General features: G+C 55.6%; 2 protein-coding genes and 1 pseudogene across 2 annotated transcripts; all 3 read right to left on the bottom strand.

Annotated features, from left to right (window-relative positions):
* Positions 1-1,381: 1,381 nt before the first annotated feature.
* PBK (PDZ binding kinase) lies at positions 1,382-10,355 on the bottom strand. Its single transcript, XM_032682894.1, is given in 12 exon segments — positions 1,382-1,770; positions 3,976-4,166; positions 5,262-5,347; positions 5,349-5,381; positions 5,383-5,414; positions 6,253-6,417; position 8,012; positions 8,366-8,397; positions 8,400-8,506; positions 9,028-9,117; positions 9,535-9,600; positions 10,168-10,355. Coding segments are annotated over 11 exon segments (996 nt in total). The 5' UTR covers positions 9,585-9,600; positions 10,168-10,355; the 3' UTR covers positions 1,382-1,561.
* Positions 10,356-13,987: 3,632 nt separating this feature from the next.
* Positions 13,988-15,024, bottom strand: LOC116784089 (annotated as a pseudogene).
* Positions 15,025-15,281: 257 nt separating this feature from the next.
* LOC116784648 (interferon-induced very large GTPase 1-like) lies at positions 15,282-21,243 on the bottom strand. The gene is given in 30 exon segments (XM_032683447.1): positions 15,282-15,384; positions 15,433-15,713; positions 15,716-15,805; positions 15,808-15,921; positions 15,924-15,992; positions 15,995-16,504; positions 16,507-16,896; positions 16,899-16,948; positions 16,950-16,989; positions 16,992-17,219; positions 17,222-17,331; positions 17,333-17,396; positions 17,399-18,142; positions 18,174-18,506; positions 18,509-18,744; positions 18,746-19,393; positions 19,395-19,467; positions 19,470-19,604; positions 19,607-19,699; positions 19,702-19,817; positions 19,819-19,879; positions 19,882-20,189; positions 20,191-20,290; positions 20,293-20,325; positions 20,328-20,453; positions 20,456-20,704; positions 20,707-20,829; positions 20,832-20,986; positions 20,988-21,213; positions 21,216-21,243. Coding segments are annotated over 29 exon segments (5,700 nt in total). The 3' UTR covers positions 15,282-15,384; positions 15,433-15,465.

Raw genomic sequence — 21,243 nt, 5'->3', positions numbered from 1 at the left:
ATCCTTCTGGGTCCCTTCCAGCAGGGATATTCCATGATTGTAGGCGATATTCCAAGATTTTAGGACATTATTCCATGATTTTAGGATAATATTCCACGATTTTAGGACAATATTCCATGAATTTAGGACAATATTCCACGATTTAGGACAATATTCCACCATTTTAGGACAATATTCCATGATTTTAGGACAATATTCCACAATTTTAGGAAAATATTCCAAGATTTTAGGACGATATTCCATGATTTTAGGAAAAAATTCCACGATTTTAGAACAATATTCCATCCCATCCCAATTTTAGGACAATATTCCAAGATTTTAGGACGATATTCCACGATTTTAGGATGACATTCCATGATTTGAGGACAACATTCCATGATTTTAGGACACTATTCCACAATTTTAGGACAACATTCCACGATTTTAGGACAATATTCCACAATTTTAGGACAATATTCCAAGATTGTAGGATGATATTTCACAATTTTAGGATAATATTCCACGATTTTAGGAAAATATTCCAAGATTTTAGGACGATATTCCACGATTTTAGGATGATATTCCACGATTTTAGGATGATATTCCATGATTTGAGGACAACATTCCATGATTTTAGGACACTATTCCATGATTTTAAGACAACATTCCACCTTTTTAGGACAACATTCCACCATTTTGGGACAATATTCCACGATTTTAGGACAACATTCCATGATTTTAGGACAGTATTCTGATTTTATGAGCTATAAAACCATTTTGTGGGATAATTTTCTGCCAACCTGTTGAGCCAGGAAACCTTTTCCCTGGGGTTTTCCAGCTGCTCTCCCAAGGGGATTTGGGCTTTGATCCTTCTGGGTCCATTCCAGCAGGGATATTCCATGATTTCAGGACAATATCCCACGATTTTAGGGTAATATCCCATGATTTTAGGATAATATTCCACAATTTTAGGACAATATCCCATGATTTTAGGACAATATCCCACGATTTTAGGACAATATCCCACGATTTTAGGACAATATCCCATGATTTTAGGACAATATTCCACGATTTTAGGACAATGTTCCATGATTTTAGGACAATATCCCATGATTTTAGGACAATATCCCACGATTTTAGGACAATATCCCACGATTTTAGGGTAATATCCCATGATTTTAGGACAATATTCCATGATTTTAGGACAATATCCCACTATTTTAGGACAATATCCCACAATTTTAGGATAATATCCCATGATTTTAGGACAATATCCCACGATTTTAGGACCATCTCCTCCCCTCAGGAGCACACACACTTCCCACCCCTCACCCAAACCCCTGGAAAAAAAAAACCAGGAAAAAGAAAACCCCAAACCAACAAAAAGCCCCAAAACCAGCGGGATTCCCAAAACTGTTTATTTTTTAACAAAAAAAAAACCCAAGGAAAACCCCATCCCAAAAAAAAAAGGGAGGGAGAAGGTTCTGGAACCCCCAAACCTCAAACAGCAGGACACGGAGCTCGTCCCTGAGGGAGGGGAGATTTTTCCGGAGGCGATCCCGGGATCCCACGGGGCTGGAACTCAGGGCTGGGGCTGGATCCCTTCCAGCACTTCCAGGATCCGGGCGGCCGAGGGCCTTTTCCCGGGATCCTGGGAGGTGCAGACGGAGAAGAGGTCGATGATGGGTCGGTAGGAGGGATCCTGCAGCTCCTCCAGGTTCAGGGCCGGGCGCGTCCCCAGCGCCGCGTAAAAGGCGTCCTCGTCGAAGAGATCCTCGGCCAGGGAATCCTCTGGAATGGGGGGGGGGAAAACAGGGATACGCGGGGGTGAATCCCACGGGATCGGGGCTCCGGGGACTGGGCGGGAAGGGATCGTAAAGCTCATCCCGCTCCACGGGCAGGGAAACATCCCAACGTCCCAGGGGAGCCAACCGGCCCGGGACACTCCCAGGGATCCAGGGGCAGCCACAGCTTCTCTGGGAATTCCAGACCAGCCCCTCCCAGCCAGGAATCCCATCCCAATATCCCACCCACACCTCCCCTTTCCCAGTGGGATCCATTCCTGGGTCCTGTCATTCCAGGCCCTGATCCCAAATCCCTCTCCTGCTCTCCTGGAGCCCCCTCAGGCTCTGGAAGGGGCTCCAAGGTTTCCCTGGATGCTCCTCCAGGCTGAGCATTCCCAGCTCTCCCAGCCTGGCTCCAGAGCTGAGGGGCTCCAGCCCTGGGAGCAGCTCCACGTCCAGGGAAGGGAATGGAGCTGGGAAGGGGCTGGAGAAGCAGGAATGGCTGAGGGAGCTGGGAAGGGGCTGGAGCAGCAGGAATATCTGAGGGAGCTGGGAAAGGGGGCTCATCCCGGAGAAAAGAGGGATCAGGAGGGACCTTTTCCCGCCCCACAACTCCCTGCCAGGAGGGGGGAGCCAGGGGGGGGTTCCCCAATTCCCAGGGAATGAGGGACAGGAGGAGAGGGAACGGCCTCTGGCTGTCCCAGGGCAGGCTCAGCTGGGATATTGGGGACAATTCCCGCATGGAAAGGGCTGTCAGGCACTGGAATGAACCTCCCAGGCAGGGCTGGAGTGGGCCATTCCCGGAGGGATTTCGGATCCCTGTGGATGTGGCCCTTGGGGACACTGGGTCAGGGGTGGCCTGGGCAGTGCTGGGAACGCTTGGATTCCGTGATCCTGGAGGGATTTTCCAACCTGAACCATCCCTAAGGATTCTGTGCCATCCTGGCACCGTCCCAGCCCCTACAATTCCCTGGAAGGAAGTTCCAGGAGGGTCCCCAATTCCCAGGGAACGAGGGACAGGAGAGGGAACGGCCTCCAATGTCCCTCCAGGCTCAGGTGGGATATCGGGAACAATTCCCAGATGGAAAGGGCTGTCCCAGGGCAGGCTCAGCTGGGAATAATTCCCAGATGGAAAGGGCTGTCCCAGGGCAGGCTCAGCTGGGAATAATTCCCAGATGGAAAGGGCTGTCCCAGGGCAGGCTCAGCTGGGATATTGGGAATAATTCCCACATGGAAAGGGCTGTCCCAGGGCAGGCTCAGCTGGGATATTGGGGACAATTCCCAGATGGAAAGGGCTGTCCCAGGGCAGGCTCAGCTGGGACACTGGGAACCATTCCTAGATGGAAAGGGCTGTCCAATGGAGGCTCAGCTGGGATATTGGGAATAATTCCCAGATGGAAAGGGCTGTGCCAGGGCAGGCTCAGCTGGGAATAATTCCCAGATGGAAAGGGCTGTCCCAGGGCAGGCTCAGCTGGGACACTGGGGAACAATTCCCAGATGGAAAGGGCTGTCCCAGGGCAGGCTCAGCTGGGACATTGGGAACAATTCCCAGATGGAAAGGGCTGTCCCAGGGCAGGCTCAGCTGGGAATAATTCCAGATGGAAAGGGCTGTCCCAGGGCAGGCTCAGCTGGGACACTGGGAACCATTCCTAGATGGAAAGGGCTGTCCAATGGAGGCTCAGCTGGGACATTGGGAACAATTCCCACATGGAAAGGGCTGTCCCAGGGCAGGCTCAGCTGGGACACTGGGAATAATTCCCACATGGAAAGGGCTGTCCCAGGGCAGGCTCAGCTGGGATATTGGGAACCATTCCCACATGGAAAGGGCTGTCCCAGGGCAGGCTCAGCTGGGATATTGGGAACAATTCCCAGATGGAAAGGGCTGTCCCAGGGCAGGCTTCAGCTGGGATATTGGGAACCATTCCCAGATGGAAAGGGCTGTCCCAGGGCAGGCTCAGCTGGGACACTGGGAATAATTCCCACATGGAAAGGGCTGTCCCAGGACAGGCTCAGCTGGGAACCATTCCCAGATGGAAAGGGCTGTCCCAGGGCAGGCTCAGCTGGGAATAATTCCCAGATGGAAAGGGCTGTCCCAGGGCAGGCTCAGCTGGGACACTGGGGAACAATTCCCAGATGGAAAGGGCTGTCCCAGGGCAGGCTCAGCCGGGACACTGGGGAACAATTCCCTCCGGGAATGTGGAGCCTCCCAGACCTTCATCCCCGCTGTCCAGGTGCAGGTGTGGGACGCTCAGGGTCAGCATCTCCCACAGGGTGAGGCCGAAGGCGAAGATGTCGGCTCTGTCCGTGATGGTCCCGCCCTCCTCCAGCGCCTCCTTGGGCTTCCAGGGCTCCGTGCCCACGTAGCACAGCCGGGGGTCGCTCACTGCCGGGACAAGGCACCCTCTGGAATCGCTTTTCCCTGGAAAAAGGGGCTCCCCGCCCGGCTCCCCCCCACCCCGGGGTGGCGGAATTCCCGTCCCCGCATTCCGGAGCCCGCCGCGTGGGATTACAGCCTTTGGAATTCCCGGGGCGGCTCCCTCTGGGAGCCCGGACCTGTTTCCTTCCCACATTCCCCCCCCGGGGTGGGAATCCAGCCCCATGGCAGTGCCAGTATCCCAGATTTCCCAAGATTCCCGTTAAAGCTTCTCCCCTTGCCCACATTCCTCCCGTCCCGCTGCCTGCAGCCCTTGGATCCACCTCTAACCCTCCCGGGAATTCCCAGGGAATTCTAACCCTCTAACCCTTCCAGGAATTCCCAGGGAATTCTAACCCTCTAACTCTCGGGGAATTCTAACCCTCTAACTCTGCTGGGAATTCCCAGGGAATTCTAACCCTCTAACTCTCCTGGGAATTCCCAAGGAATTCTAACCCTCCCAGGAATTCCCAGGGAATTCTAACCCTCTAACTCTCCGGGGAATTCTAACCCTCTAACCCTCCCGGGAATTCCCAGGGAATTCTAACCCCCTAACTCTCCGGGGAATTCCCAAGGAATTCTAACCCTCCCAGGAATTCCCAGGGAATCTAACCCTCTAACCCTCCCAGATTCCAAGATTCCCGTTAAAAGCTTCTCCCTTCCCCACATTCCTCCCATCCCACCGCCTCCAGCCCTTGGATCCCCCTCTAACCCTCCCGGGAATTCTCAGGGAATTCTAACCCTCTAACCCTCCCGGGAATTCTCAGGGAATTCTAACCCTCTAACCCTCCCGGAATTCCCAGGGATTCTAACCCTCCCAGGATTCCCAGGGAATTCTAACCCTCTAACTCTCCTGGGGAATTCCCAAAGAATTCTAACCCTCCCAGGAATTCCCAGGGAATTCTAACCCTCTAACCTCTCCGGGGAATTCTAACCCTCTAAACTGCCGGGAATTCCCAGGGAATTCTAACCCTCTAACCCTCCTGGGAATTCCCACGGAATTCTAACCCTCCCGGGGGAGCTTTGCTCCCGCCACCCTGTGGGTGAGAGCAGCTCCAGCAGGCCCGGAATTCCCGGGATTCGGCATTCCCGGGAACGCTCACCGGTCCTGTTTCTCATCCAGGGGCAGGGACACTCCGACGTCGCAGATCTTGACGGCCTCGAAGTCCCCCCCTGACCACCACGTTGGGGGACTTGATGTACCCCGTGCAGCAGCTTCTTCTCGCTGTGCAGGTACTGGGGGAAAAGGCGGGGGACAAAGCCCCTGGGATCGGGATAATGGGAGCGCCAAAGGCCGGGAACGTCGGGATGTTTCAGGCGCTCGGCCTTAAAAAACAACTCGGGGAACGGCTCCGGAATCTGCTTACAGTGGGGAGGGGGGGGATCACTGAGGATCATCCGTTCCATCACGGGTTGCTCCGAGCTGGCCCGGGGGCAGTTTCCAGGGGTGGGAGGGGGTTGGATGCTTTGGGAAGCGTTTCCAGGGACACCGAGGTCTCCCTCCTTGGAGAGCATCGACATTCCAGCTCATCCCACCAAAACCACCCCGGGCACAGCCCCAGGGGTGGGAGAGGGAATAAAACCTCCTGGACTGGGATTTCCCACTGCAGGGACCCAAGGGGTGAATCCAAAGGGACTTGGTGATGTAAGAGTGGGAAGAGCTGAGAGAGAGGCTGGGAGGAGCTGGAATGTTCAGGCTGGAGAAGGGAAGGATCCGGGAGAGCTTGGAGAACATTCCAGAGCCTGAAGGGGCTCCAGGAGAGCGGGGAGAGGGATTTGGGATCAGGGCCTGGAATGACAGGCCCCAGGGAATGGATCCCAGTGGGAAAGGGGAGATTTGGGGGGGAGATTGGGAAGGGATTCCTGGCTGGGAGGGTGGGGAGGGGCTGGTCTGGAATTCCCAGAGAAGCTGTGGCTGCCCCTGGATCCCTGGGAGTGTCCAAGGCCGGGTTGGATCCCCTGGGCTAGCGGGAGGTGTCCCTGCCCGTGGCAGGGGGGTGGGACTGGACGAATTCCTTCATTCCATGGCTATTCCCAATCCCTGGAGACTCTGGGAATCCCCCCCCCCGTTACCCTTCAGCCCCCTGGCCATGCTCAGGGCCACCTGGAGATGGTTGTGGCCGGGAAGGGGCACAGGCCTTCTCCCTCTCTCCTCGATCAGGTCGTTGAGGGACTTTTCCCCCCCGAATTCCATGGCCAGGCACAGGCTGCCATCGGGAGCCTCCGTGAGAGCCCGGTATCCTGGAACAGGGATGGGAACAGGGAGAGGGCACAGGAACAGGGCATGGAATGGGTTGGGTGGGAAGGGACCTCAACGTCATCCGTTCAGACCCCGACACCTCCAACATCCCAGGGAATCCAACCTTTCCTTGGACACTCCCAGGGATCCAGGGGCAGCCACAGCTTCTCTGGAATTCCAGCCCAGCCCCTCCCACCCTCCCAGCCAGGAATCCCTTCCCAATCTCCCACCTCTCCTGCCTCTGGCACCGGGAAGCCATTCCCCGTGTCCTGTCCCTCCAGCCCTTGTCCCCAGTTCCCAAATTTACCCAGAATCCACTCAATTCACCCAAATTTTTGTGAAAAGTCACAAAAAAAAAACCCCTCAAAAAATAAATAAAAAAAATCCAAAAAATCAGGAAAAAATCCCCCAAAAATTAAAAAAAAAAAAAAATATGAAAAAATTCCCCAAATCCCCAAAAACATTCCCAACCCCCCTTTTATTCCCCCTCCCCGAAAAGGGTCCTGAAAGGCCACAGTAAAAAAAAAAAAAATCAAAAAATTTCAACAAATTCAGGAAAAAATCCCCAAAAAGTCCCCAAAAATTCCCAAGCTCTCCATGGATCCTTCCCTTCCCCAGTCCCACCTTCCCTCCAGGTTTTCCCCTTCCCAGCCCTGCCCAAAAAAGCGGAGGGAATGTTGCCCTTGGAAAGGTCAGGGCTGTCCCTGCCCCGGAATTGGCCTTCTCAGGGACCCAGCATTACTTGGAGGCAGCAATTCCACCCCCGGGAGCTCCTGGAGATCCTGGGACACCCAAACAGGAGGATCATGAGGAGTCCGAGGCGTTTGTTGGAGATGTTGGACCAAGACAAGGGCAGGAAATTAAACATGAGGTGAAGAAACATCTCCCAACATTCCCACCAGGAGAGCCAAGGGCGGGACAAAAGCTCCACTGTCACCTGGAATTCCGGACAGGGAGGGACCTCTTGGATCCTGGAGCGGCCCCACGGGATCAGGGAGCGCCCTGGGCACTGCTGGGGCACATCCAGGGGGGGCTCAGGTGGGATATTGGGAATAATTCCTCCATGGAAAGGGTTTCCCAGCCCTGGTGGAGTCGCCATGCCCAGAGGGATTTAAATCCCTGTGGATGTGGCCCTTGGGGACAGGGCTCAGTGGAGGGTTGGGCTGTGGTGTCCAAGGGCTTGGGAATCCCAGGATAAGCCAAGTCCTGTGGCCATGGATGTCACAGGGATCTCTGGCTGTGCCCACGGCCGGGGGACAAGGGCTGGAGGGACAGGACACAGGGAGTGGATCCCAGTGCCAGAGGGCAGGGAGAGATGGGAGATTGGGAAGGGATTCCTGGCTGGGAGGGTGGGGAGGGGCTGGGCTGGAATTCCCAGAGAAGCTGTGGCTGCCCCTGGATCCCTGGGAGTATCCAAGGCCGGGTTGGAGCTACCTGGGATAGCGGGAGGTGTCCCTGATCCAGGGGGAATTAAATGATCCTTAAGTTCCCTTCCCACCAAACCATTCCAGCGTTCCAGGATAAAGGACACTCGGGATTCAGAGGGATTTTTATGGAATCCGGGGATGGAAAAGGCGGGAAAGGGGAAGGGAGGACCCTGCCCTGAGCCCCGAGATTCCCAGGGAACCCCCTTGTTCCCTGAACTCCTTCCCAGGGAGGAGTTGGGCTGGGGATGGATCCAATGGCAGCTCTGGCTCCAGGCTTGGAGAGCTGGGAATGGCCAGGCTGGAGAAGGGAAGGATCCCGGGAGAGCTTGGAGCACATTCCAGAGCCTGAAGGGGCTCCAGGAGAGCGGGAGAGGGACTGGGGACAAGGGATGCAGGGACAGAACACAGGGAATGGATCCCACTGCCAGAGGGCAGGGAGAGATGGGAGACTGGAAAGGAATTCCAAGGCTGGGAGGGTGGGGAGAGCGCCAGAATTTCCCGATTCCCCTCCACGGGAACTCACCACGATGTTGGGATGCTGGAGGTCCCGCAGGATTTGGCCTCTTCCCTCAGCCTGTCCCGGTAGAGGCTCTGCTGGCTCCGGTTGCACTTGGAATTGATCTTCTTTATGGCCCAGGGGGAGCGGGACAAACCCCTGGGAGACCTGGAAAATCCCGGCGCGTCAGAGCCGCTCCCTCGGGATAACGCCGGGATGGGAACCCCCGAGGGGCTGTGCTGGGGAACAGCTGCCTTTATTCCATGGAATTACGGAGGAGAAGTGCCAAAAGAACTGGAATCTGCCCCAGGTGGGCACGGGAATGCTCTGCTCCGCACTGGGATTCTCAGGGAGAGGGAATTTGTATCGATTCCCACCTGGAGTTCCAGGAGGGAAACAGCTTGCCCTGAGGAGCCAGGAATGCACTCCAAGCCCCTGAATCCCCGGGAAAGGCTGATGGGGGTTATCCCAAAACAAAGGGCTCCTCCACAGCCTGGACAAGCCCCGCACAATCCCCACATCCCTCCCTGGGCTCCGATCCGTGGGAAGGAATCCAGCGGCACCCGGAGGGCGGTGACGGCACCGCTTTTCCCTCTCAGAGCCCATTTTCCAGCCCCAGGGAGGGATTTTTTGGGAATAAAAGGTGCCCAATCCCTGTTCCCCGTCCCCCCTGAGCTCCCCCCACACACCTTTTCATCAGGTACACGTTGACTCCGGTGCCGTATCCCAACTTCTGCATGAAGGGAGAGGCAGGGATAGTGACGGATACGGGCCTGCGTCTGCAAGGAAAAGGGAATCCCAGGGATCCCAGGGAAGTTCTGGAGCTCCTCCAGCTGGACACGAGCCCAGGTGGGCTCTGCTCCCAGGGGATGAGGGGTCAGGACAACAGGGAACGGCCTCGAGCTGTGCCAGGGCAGGGTCAGGGGATACTGGGACTAATTCCCGCATGGAAAGGACTGTCCAGTGGTGGAGTCGCCATTCCCGGAGGGATTTCAAATCCCTGTGGATGTGGCACCTGGGGACGTGGCTCAGTGGTGGCCTTGGCAGCGGGAATGTGGCTTGGGAATGGTTGGACTCAATGGCCTTAAAGCTCTTTTCCAGCCCAAAGCATTCCATGATATTCCCTGTTTGGAATCACGGCCTTTGTCTTCCCAATTGGCCTTTGGGGTCCCTCTGGGAATATTTTGGGATCTCACCTGGTCTCTCCCTGCGGGAGGAGCCAAGCTGGAGACTGGAAGGTGTCCATGGCTGGGATCCCGATCCTACAGGGACAAGGGGATATCAAGGGACAGAAAGGACACCGGGGGGGGGGGGTGACCCAGACTGCGGGGCTTTGGGGGGGGGTGGTCCCAGATTGGAGACGTCCAGAGTTGGAGGGTGGGGGAGTGTCCCAGGTTTGGGTGGGGTCCCAATTTGGGAGATGTGAGGGTGGGTTCCAAGTTCGGGGGGATGATGGAGAAGGTCCGAGGTTTGGGGGGTCTCGAAGTCCAGAACTGGATCATGGGGGGGGTCCCAGTTTGGGGGGTAATCCCAGAGTAGGGGATGGGGACGGCCCCTGGCTGGGGGAGTCCCCAGACTGGAGGATAGAGGGGGCAGGGGAAGGGTCCCGGGTTGGGTGATTTTGGGGGGCAGGGGGGAATCCCGAGTCTGGGGGCAAGCAGAGCCCCTCGTGTCCCCCCGTGCCCGGGGGTCTCAGTCTGGGGTATCCGGGGGGTGGGGCTCAGCCCCTGTTCCCCTTCCCGGCCGTTCCCGGAATTGGGGGTTCCCAGGTTGGGGGGGGGGTCCCAGACTGGGGGATTCAGGGGGTGCAGAGCCCCTTCGTGTCCCACCTGTCCCCGGGGGTCTCAGTCCGGGGGTATCCGGGGGTTTTGGTGTCCGGTTTTCCCGATCCCGATCCCGATCCCGATCACGATCAATCGCGGCCCTCCCAATCGCGCGCGCCCTTTCAAATCCGCGCGCGCGCGCGCCGGACACGCCCCTTCCTGGGCGGAGCCAAGGGGCGACGCAGGCGCGGTCAGGCGAGGGGCGTGGCCAGAGGGCTCGCTTAGTGACGAGGCGTGGTCAAAAAGCAGAGGGCGGGGTAAACGGTGGGGGCGTGGCCTGAGGGAATGAGCACCCCCGGGCGAGGCACAGATCCCCCCTGGCCTGCTGCCCACCATCCCTGGGGGATCAGCCCAGGGCACGGGGGGTTCTGGGCCAGAGCACACGGACGGAGCACGTCCAGCCTCTCCCCCCTCAGCACCCCCAGGTCACTTCTCCCCAGGGCTGCTCTCCATCCATTCCACTCCCAGGGGGTGGTTGTGTCTGGCATTGCCCCGATCCAGAAGGAGCACACGGGATTGCAGCTTCAGCAAAGCTGTTGAAGGTCTAATCCCAGCACTAGAGCCCGAGAGTGCTGAACTGCCCCAGGGTCTGAGCTAGAGAGGGGAATGGTAGAGTGCTGAGGGGCTGGAGCTGAGGGGCTGGACTGAGGGCTGGCTGTGGATGGAGCTGTGAGGGGAGGGTTGTGAGGGCGGGCTGTGTGTGTGAGGGGTGAGGGGACGATTGTGAGGGCGGGCTGAGTTTCTCGGCTGTTAGGGACGGTTGTGAGGGCGGGCTGTGTGTGTGAGGGGTGAGGGGACGGTTGTGAGGGCGGGGGTGTGTGTGAGGGTGAGGGGACGGTTGTGAGGGCGGGCTGTGTGTGTGAGGGGTGAGGGGACGGTTGTGAGGGCGGGCTGTGTGTGTGAGGGGTGAGGGGACGGTTGTGAGGGCGGGCTGTGTGTGTGAGGGGTGAGGGGACGGTTGTGAGGGTGGGCTGTGTCTCTCGGCTGTGAGGGGACGGTTCTCGGGGCACGCTGTGACTTCAGGCGGCCCCGATCCCCTCAGGGGGACCGTTGGAGCGCGGCCGGGGCTGAGGCGGCCCCGCCGGCCCTGGAGCCGCCCGGAAACCCCGGGAACCCCCCGGGAACCCCGATCGCGGCTCGGGACAGGTGAGAGCTCGGGGGCGCCGGGCTGGGCCCAGGGAAGCGTCCAGCGGAGGCCGGGCCGGGCCGCGGGGACCGTGAGGGAACCCCGGCGCGCAGCGGCCCCGGGCTGTGCGGGCAGCGGGGCCGGGCCGGGCCGGGCTGCGCTCTGCTCCAGAACAGCGGCTACTGGGACACGGAGGGTGCGGCTCCAGCGCTTGGGATTAGCGGGACACACCACCAGGGCAAAAGCAGCGCCGTGTTGTGTCTGCGAAATACGAGGAATGTAATTTTTCTGTGGAAAACCGCTGTGGAAAAAAAAATACAAACAAACTTCCTTTCCCTCGTCTTTTTAGGTTGCCGGTTAAATGTTTGGAGAAGGAACCGAGCCCAGGAAAGTAGGAGCTGCCCAGAGAGGCTCCTCAGTGTGATTCAGGTACCGTGATCTGTTGGACTGACTGTGGGATCGAACATAAATGCTGTTATCAGGTGCCTGTTTCTTACACTCACAGAACTGGTACTGAATGTTTCATTTCTGACAACCTGTGGCCTGGAGCAGTGATTTCTGCATTTTCTGTCATGTATAGGACATGTAAAAATATTCCTCTGCGGGATACACTCCTCTACTTTCCCACAGAAATCCATTGTGGAAATTCCCACAGCATCCCTTGTCTGGAGAAGGTGACTCCTAGAATTATGGGATGGTTGGGTAGGAAGGGACCTTAAAAAACTTTAGTTCCACTCCCCTTACTTTGCACTCTCCCAGGTTGCTCCAAGCCTTGAACACTTCCAGGGATGGGGCAGCCACAGCTTCTCGGGAATCCCAACCCAGCTCCTCTCCACTCTCCTAGGGAAGAATTCTTTCCCAGTCTGCCATCTCTCCCTGCCCTCTGGCTGGGAAGCCATTCCCTGTGTCCTGTCCCTCCAGCCTTGTCCCCAGTCCCTCCAGCTCTCCTGGAGCCCCTTTAAGCTCTGGAAGGGGCTCTCAGGTCTGCCTGGATCCTTCTCTTCTCCAGGTGAGCACCCCCAGCTCTCCCAGCCTGGCTCCAGAGCAGAGGAGGCAGAAGGAGCAGGGAAAGTAAAGAAAGTAAAGGGGAGAAGGGAAAGAAATCTGAGTTGGTCCACTCAGATCTGCCCCTCTCCCCTTCCAGCCCCATCCCGCCCTCCTCCCAGCCTGTCAGCCCAGCCCCGTCCCCTGCCTTGCCCAGCCCCCTCTTTCCCAGTGTGTGCATCAGACAGACCCCCCAGGCAGTCCCTGCTCGGCTTTCCAGTCCCACCCCCTCCAGCAGCTCTTTGCTTTCCCTCCTGGCTCCCTGGGAGCCCAGCAGGGGCACTGTGACCTCAGTTCCAACCCCCAAGGCCGACCCTGGGGCAGCCCCAGCTGGTCCCAGCTTCTCCAGAGCGCGGCTCCGGTGCCCCCAGGCTGCCTGGAGAGCACCAGCGCTGCCTCGGGGGCTGGGAGGAAGCTGGGCCACGGGATCCTGCACAGGGGCACGGCAAAGGCTTTGCTCAACAGCCAGGCCAAGGGCAGGAGCAGCTGCCGGTGGGGCTGAGAGCTGGAGGGAAGTGCAGCAGGCCCAGGCCCCTGAGCAGGGACGGCTGCCCTGGCACACACAGGACCCTCCGGAGCAGGGAGTTAAAGCACTGCCCTCAGCTGGCCCTGCCCCTGCCAAGGTGGGACCTGCTGCTGGCAACTGAAAGGACTCCTCTCCCAGTTCCTGGAAAACACTCTTTATTAGCACCGCCTGGGACAGGTTAATAAGGTTCGTGGGCGTTGGCGGCAGCGTCTGGCTGCAAAACTGTGTTTGAAAGCAGTCTCAACTCTGGGAAGCAAGGCCAAGGTGGAACACGAAGCAATCTGCCAATATCCTCTGGGGGAGCCCGACCAAGCTCTGCTCCTTAAAGCAGCGTTGAACCTGCCCAGAGTGTATTTCTCACCCCACAGGCGTCCCTGGGGTGGGGGGGAGGCAGGTTCAACCCCTCAGCTGATCCCAGCAGGTTCAGGGGAGTCTTCCTCAATTTTCCCCCTATCCCCAACTTACTTTTATACAAATTCTTTGTGTTTAGGTGGAGCTGAAGTGGCTTCAGTCGTAATCACCTTTTGTTTCTGGTTGGTGTAAAGTTCTCTTGCTGTACCTAATGGGAGGGGGGTCGTGGCTTGGCACCTGAGGAGGGGGTTGGACGTGGTTGTTGGCTCTGCAGCAGAACCCTGGATTGTCCCTCGGCTGACAGGTACTGGAGGGTCCCATGATCTTCCCAGTACCACAGTGTTCCCCCTTTGGGCTGGGATTTGAGTGCTGCAGGAAAGCTGGGCTTTGCTCACTGCCCCTTATTTCCTCAGAGCAGCTCATCCAACTGGGGCTTTCTCATGCTGCCTTTACTCTTCCCCTGGCACTTGGGCTCCATCTTGGTCATGGGACTGAGCAGCCCAGGGAGGGTTTTATACTTTTGCTCAGGGCAAAGCAGAGGGAAATGTTTACGGCAGGAAGGGAAGAGGATTCTGGCTGATCAGGAAGCGAGGAGTTTCTGAGCGACGGCCGGAGTCACGCGCCTTATTTCACCCAGTTTGTGAGCAGTTGGATCCCATTGTCTTCATGGGGCTTGAGAGCATAAGCATTGAAACAGCATTTTGTGGACAGCCTTGTACTCTGTTCTGCTAAACTGCAAAGCCGTGGAGCTTCTTCCTTCATCTTTCTTCCATCATGGCCTAAGGCTTGTCCAGCTCAGCAAGTGCTTCCTGCTTGGTAATTCTCTGCCAGGCCTCAGGGATTTCTCCTCTGCCTTGAATTTCTTACCGTGCAAGGCTTCTATATCTGTCCTGAAATGACACACAAACCATTTCCAGTAGGCTTGCATGGATGGATCAGGAAGAATTTTCCAATTGGAGAAAGGAGGTCCTGCATCCCGGTATCTCTTGTAGGGATAGATGGGGTCATCCTCTGGGGTTGGGTAGAATCGACGGTCACTTGCAACACTGCTGGAACAAATATCAATGACCAGCTCTTCTGTTCCTCGGACCCTCCATCCTATCAAAGCTTGTGGTCGATGGAAGAGAAGCTGATGGTCTCCATCATGTCCCCGCATGGTGTTTGTGCAGACAGCCCCACAAAATGGACACTGCTCCCAGCACCCCCAAAACTGCTCTGCCAGGATGGTGTGAGGCTTCCTTTCAAACCAGCTCAGATCAGCAACAGCAAATTCTTCCCTGAGTTTATCCTTCATGGCAGGCAGCTCTCCTGCCATAGCTTCGCTCAGGAACTCGATGTCTCTGATCTCCTGATGCTCGAGGCCCTTCAGGTCACTTCTGGGCAAGTTGATCAGCTCTGTCAGTTCCCTGCAAAATTCATCCAGCCAGAGAGAGATTTTGTCCTTTTGGTCTTTTCTGTCTTTGACCCTTTGGGTTGATGAAGCAACAGCTGACAGGATGTTTCCATAGAGAACACCAAGGGAGGAATCTAAAAAGTTCTCCAGCCTCCGGCTCTCACCTAAACAGTAACTCTCAACACGTCTCTCAATGTACCACTGAAAAAACTGTTCTGGGTCTTCAAGGTACTGCTTGAAATACTGAAAGTTTTCTTCTTGTGCCAGGAATCTCAGGATACAAACATCCAGACTGGCTCTGTTGCCCTGGAAATCTGGGACTTTCCCCTGCATGTCCCCAGCAATGCTTTAGCCGTCCTCTCATAGACGGCCGGCGAAGAGCTGGGGCAAGCTTGTCACAAAGGTAGACAGCAAAAGTTGTGACAGAAGTGGCTCCTTGGCAGGACATCTGGAAACATGTGAAGAAATCTTCTCTCTTGCTGTTCAGGTAGGTGACTGGGTCATTTGCCTTCCAGAACGCTTCGTGCATGGCTTTAAACCTTTCTGCTGCTGTTCTGCAGAGGTACAGAGATAAATCTATGATGTAATCTTTGTTAACACTAAATGATGCATCGCTGGGGACGGAGTTCACACCTTCCTGTACTTCATGGAGTATTTCATGAATAAAGGTTCGACTGTAATCCTGTTTCTCCTGTTCCTTCTTATCAATGTTTGCCCACACACGCTTTATGATGTTGTCTGTGATGCCCTGCAAGTTCACATCAGCACTGAAAACATTCCATGGGAGGTATGTTTTCCAATCACCAATGGAAACATTCCGTAGTAGGTATGTTTTCCAACCCTTTTTCTTTGTGACATGTTTGTTCAAGTCCAAGGAAAATCCTCTGTGTTTGGGAAATGACCTGATCTGTCATGGAAACCAGGCTCCTTAAAATGCTCCAGAAGGACATCTTCTATTTCTGCATCAATATCCACCCGTTCCAGTGGGGGAGCAGCACGGGAGACTTCAGCAATCCACTCGGCCCAGACAGAAGTAAACTTGTCTCTCAGTTCTCTCTCACTGAGGCTCTTGCCTTTCAGAGTCAGAGCCAACTCCCTGCTCTTTCTCAGAGCTCGTCTTCATATTCCGACTTCCTTGCATCCACTTTACTCTGGGTCTTCTGCAGTTCAATGAGATTCTCACATTTCTTCCGAGTTTCAGAAGAAGATTCTCTTTTAGTTCTTTCAGCTTCAGCTCTGTGCTCCCTTTCCACTGGACCAGCATCTCGCAGTGTTTCTCTTCCCTGAAATACTTTTCCATGTCTGTCACGATGGCATCACTGTGTCTCGCACGAGCCCTTCCAGGTGTTCTCTGGTGACTTGCTGCAAGTCCCCGTTCCGAATTCTGTTGTGAGTCTCATTTGTACGTCTAAGATGTGACTCCTGAGCCTCCAGGTCCACTGACTAAAGGCAGTTTCCAGTTTCCTGTACACAGCAATCTCCAGTGAATTCTTGAAGCTGAAAACAAAGTTCTCGTTCAGCAAAGCATTCCAGAGGTCACCAATACGGACTTTCAGGCTGGAGAGCGTCAAAATGCTGCCCTGGGACTCCTTGGCAGCCTGGAGAACTTTGCTCTTCAGTTGCTGGACGTTGTGGCTGTAGGTGGGGTTGGGTGGTGCCATTGGGGGGTTTCCTTCCCACAGGTGAGCAAAGTAGTGAATGTGGGTGTTCACGTCAAAGCGGATGACGTCGCTGAAGGAGGAGACGTCACAGCATTCCTGCTGGGCAGCTGCCACGGTCATTTCATCCAGCTTTTCCTGCAAACGTCTTTGTCCTTCCATGTTCTGCTCCTTGGCAGTAACTTCTCCCACGTTTTGGTGGACAAAGAGGCAGCTGGGGGAAAGATTTATTTTCTTCATCCTCAGAAGAGCTGCACAGCGATCTGAAGAACATCCTGCATTTCTGAGGGATTTTCCCCAAAGATGTTGATCAGGGTCACGTTGCCGATGCCGATGACAAAGGTGGCCAGCTCGTTGTCATGATTCAGGGACTGTTTATTGGCCATCTCTATGGCACGAAGGCCCTCTGTGTCAACAACCAGCATGTAATCAAAGCCCACGTCCTGTTGCAGCTGCTCGTCCAGTGGCAGGAGCTGCATAAACGCTCCCCGGGTGCATCTCCCCGCGCTGACGTTGAACTGCAGCCCAAACATGGCATTCAGCAGGGTTGACTTCCCTGTGCTCTGGATGCCGAGCACGGAGAGAACAAACACTCGTTTGTCCCCCAGCCTCTCAATTAGGCTGTCAAAGATTGCTCCACCCAGCACAGGGGCAGGTAAGAAGCATCCCCATCCATCAGCTCCACGGGATCCCAAAACCATCAGCTCTGCTGCCATTTGGGGCAGTTTGACATTTTCATTCTTTGAGTTGTTGCTTGCAGAGCTTCATAGATCTGCCCTACCTCTCTCAACAGATGCTCCAGGCCAACGGATGAATCATTGATTTCATCAGAGAGGGCCTCCAACCTACTCAGCAACTCAGGGTTCAGATGGTTTTTTCCTTGTTTTTCTTTTTTCCAGGATTTCAGACCATACTTGTGATAGTCTCTCCTCAGTTCCTCAAGGCGACCGGAGGACAGTCGTCCATAAAGACCTTCATCCACTGCAGGAAGTATTTCTTGGTATCTGCTGGCTGTGACTGGAGAAAGCCAAGGAATGGTTTCATCAACTGGTTGAGGGGGAAGGCTCTCTCTGTTGCTTTCTTCTAATTGCTGCCTTCTCGATTCAATTTGGCTCCGATGGTGCTCGATGCTCTGCCCCCCTTCTCCTGCAAGCGAGTGAGTTCTTTGTCCTTTTGGCACCACTGGTGCCACAGTTTTCCTTGAAGAGGCAGGAGCTGGGATTTGATCTCAGACAGCTTCTCCTTCTTCAGAAGGGTCACCAGCTCCTTTGCCTTTGCTTTGGCTGTCACACACTCGGGTCGATCTTCATCCACTAAGAATCCGTGCTGGCGAGCTTTGTCCAGGCAGGCGTCCAGGCTGAAATGAGGGTTGGACCCTTCCAGGAGATTCCTGATTGTTTTGGTGAGCTCGTTCAACATCTCTGCTTCGTTTCTGTTCTTGATCCCTATTTTTATGTTTTTGCTGGATTGTCCAGCTGCAACCTTCTCTTTGTCAGTGAGAAGACAAACCAGAGGCCTTTGCGACTGCCACAGGTCACGCAGAAGCTTTTTCCCTCTGTCATCCATGTGCTCAGAGTCAGAGACAAGAGCCACGTTGAGAGCAGAGATCTCCTGTAAGAACTGCAGCTGCGCTCCGTGGTCCCTGGCGTCTCCATGCAGGTTACAGAAAGCCACACAGCACTCAAAGGTGTCATCGGGGCTTCCCCGGGGACAGTACCAGGCGATCTCCACAACACCTTCCATCAGCAAACGCTCTCTGGTGCTGCCTCGGCAATGGCGGTGGAAAAAAGTGTCGTGTCTTTGTTTGCTGAGCAGAGCATTGAGGAGCTGAGACTTGGAAGAGGAGGCAGAGGTGCCAATGCGGATGAAGACACGATGGGTGTCTCTGCCTGATGATGAGTTTGTTATTGTGACTGTTCATCCTGGGCTGCTGTCCCGACTTCTCCGCCTCTTTCCAGCTCCTTTTGATTTGGCTGAGAGCCCAGAGCGGGAACTCGATCTGGGCAGTGCCTGGCTTGGGCACCAGCAGGGGCAGTGCCAGTTGGCAGAAGGCCAGCTTGGTTGCAATGGACTGTCTCATGAAGTCATCAGTACAGTGGAAAATTGCCATCTGGAGGTCCATGGGGTGCACGTGGCTGTCCCTGGTTGCAGCTTCAGGGCTGCTTCCTCCAAATCTTAGAAAGTTTTCAAAGGAGTCTGAGGGTTCGTGCTCTTGCTCTGTGGTTTCTGGCATGGGGCAAGTCCTGGGTTGCTCCCATCTCTGCAAGTCAGGTACCTCACCCGATAGTCCACGGTTAAGAGCTTCTGCAGGAAGTGAAATGGCAGTTCCTGGTCCTTGCTGGGCTGGCTGTCATGCAGAGATGTCTTGCAGATGATGTGGAAATGTCCCGTGCCCATTTTTCTGGGATAGTGACTTTCTAGTCCAAGGCGCTTGAGCAACTGGAGGAACTCTTGGTTTGCAGTGGCTTCATTGGCTTTGGATTCTGGCACCTGACTCGGATTTGGAGGGACTGGAAGGCTCAGTTGTTTGGAAAGTGTCTTCCATGTCTTTGAGTATGTTCTGCATCCTCACATCATCCCCTGTTTCCTCCAAGCTCCCACCGATGAAGGAATTCAAGTCACGTTCCAGCATCTCCCAGTCTGGGCACTCCCTGTGCTTCTGGAGGAGATTCTTTGTCCCTGTGGACCACAAGCCTTCCATGTGACCTTCCATGAAAAGCAACCGCTCCCTCTTCTGCTCTGGGGACAGCTCTTTGCTTTGGGGTGTCACGGTCAGACCCGTCAGCAGAAGGGAGGCCTCAGCTCTGGCAGCATCTTGCTCCTTCAGAGTCACGTACTGCTCGTGTGCCGCTGCCATTGCCTGGGCCAGGTACTGAATTTCTGCATGGCCAAGGAGGTGCTGAAAAGTGCTGCTTTCCACCTGGTACCCTGTGCTGGTCGCAATTAAGAGCACCAAGAGTTCCATGTCCTTCTGAGCCCTTTCCTGGAGAGACCGCAGTAAGGAATGAATTGCGAGGCCTGTGGTCAGGGTGGCTTCTCTCTTTGCTTCCTGGACGGCAGAAGCAGAGGTTCCTGGTGCGTAGGTGACAGCATGGATGTGCTCCATCATTTGCTGCAGTGTCTGCAGGAGCTCCAAGTTCAGAGACATTGGGAGTTTTGGGAAGCGTGTGGTCAGTCTGGAAGATCCATTGCATAATGAAGGAAGACTGGGGAAGTCCTTGACAGAATAGATATGAGGATCCAGGAGGCTCCTCAAGATTGCCTTGATAGAGGTGGAGTTTTCTGGAGGTGACTCCTGGCAACTCCTCACGGTGTTCACCAGGAAGTCCTGCAGGGCTTTGTCGACAGGCACACGTTGATCCAGACTCTGGGGTCCTTGGTTTTTGCACTCAGATCCTGTTTCAGTCAGCAGTGTGAGCATTTCCTTTCATCCACGTCCCCTCCCAGGTCTTCACAATCTCCATGAACTCTCTGGCCTCTTCCAGTTCCTCTCCAAAAGCGGTGCCGACGCTCTGATTCGTCAGCGCTTTGTACGCAGCCCTGAGGGCGCGGCTCATGGACGGACTGAAAATCCCTGCTGTGATTGCACAGGATGACCTCCCACACCGGGATCAGCTGGAGCCGCGGTCGATAACGCACCACGTTGAGTTATTGGACACGAGCCCCGTTTTCCACTGAGGGAGAGAATCAGTCTCTGATGGGCCCCCTGTGGTGAACACCTGACACTGAATCTCTGTGTGGGAGCTCTCTCCAGCTCTGCCCTGGACAGAAGCCTGTGAGCTGGACCGGGAAACATCTGTGGCCCCTCCTGCACTGGCCCAGAAGCCACTGAAACTGGCCCCGACAAAGCTGTTCAGGGCTTCAGATGTTTGTCGCTTCATCTCTCCCTCTGCTCGCTCTGAATCCTCCTGTAGAGCCTTCCACCAGAATACCCCCAAAGTGGAGGGGACCCTGACTGACGTGGGACCCAAACCTCTGAAGAAGTCTCCAGCAGGTTGGGCTGGTCTTCTTCCCAGTGAGGTTCAAAAGCGCTCCATGTGTTGCAGCTCCCGCAGGGCCCCATCGAGAGGAGAAGCTGGTTCCTTTGGAAGTAGCAGGAGGCCAGAGGGGTGTACTGGTACTTGGTGGTGCAAAAGTAGCTCTGCTCAGAGTGGGGGTGGGTGCCCTGTGCCTGTGAGGAGCTGCTGTGATCGCACCAGCTTCCAATTTAACTCCCCAGAACTCGGCTTTGGCAGAAACGCTGATGCTGAAGCCCAGCTGCTCCATGGACCTGGTGAAAGTGGATTCTGCTGCACTGGAGGAGAACTCCTTGCTCTCAAGCAGCGATCCTTGCTCTGGACCGGCGAGCTGGAATCCCTCAGGAACCCTGAGGAGCTGCTCTCGCTTTGCCAGCACATCTTCAGCCCTGCTGGTTCTGTAGATGCCCTGCAGGGCCAGTCCCCCGACGCCCGCCTCAGCACCTCCGTGTCAGGGATGTTCTCCCTCCTGCCCACTGATGACTCCTGCTGCTCCAGCTGCTTCTGGATGCTCTCCAGCACATCCGCCAAGGGCTTCTTTGGTGCTGGCCAAACTCCTTGGGAATCTCCATGGCTTGCCATAGAGCCTCTGCTCTCTGCCTTACAACATCCTGGCTGTGGCTGCGGCTGTCGAGCATTTCTTTCAGCTCGTTCAGGACTTGCTTGGCCACTCCTTGTCTCTGCTTTGTCCTCTCCAAGTGCTGTTTCTTGCTCCTCAGAAGTTGCTTTGTCATCTCTTATTTTCAGGAGTTTCTGGAGCGCCCTTTTCTCCCAGGGGTGCCGCACTTGGCACTCCAACGTAAGGTAGTCTTCATATTGCAGGTGTTGCAGGGCTTGTGTGCACTGGACTCCCAGGGTCTGGGAGAGTTTGGGGAGCCAGTATCCAGCCTCCAGTCCTTCCTTCTGAAGTGCCTCTGCCAGGAGCTGTGCCTCTCCATGCCCCTCTGGGTGTCGTCCTGCGAAGCCAT

This window comes from Chiroxiphia lanceolata, chromosome 3 (assembly GCF_009829145.1).
Source record: "Chiroxiphia lanceolata isolate bChiLan1 chromosome 3, bChiLan1.pri, whole genome shotgun sequence".
NCBI classification, from domain to species: Eukaryota; Metazoa; Chordata; class Aves; order Passeriformes; family Pipridae; genus Chiroxiphia; species Chiroxiphia lanceolata.
The sequence above is the reverse complement of the archived record's forward strand: the minus strand, read 5'-3'. Positions and strand labels throughout refer to the sequence as shown.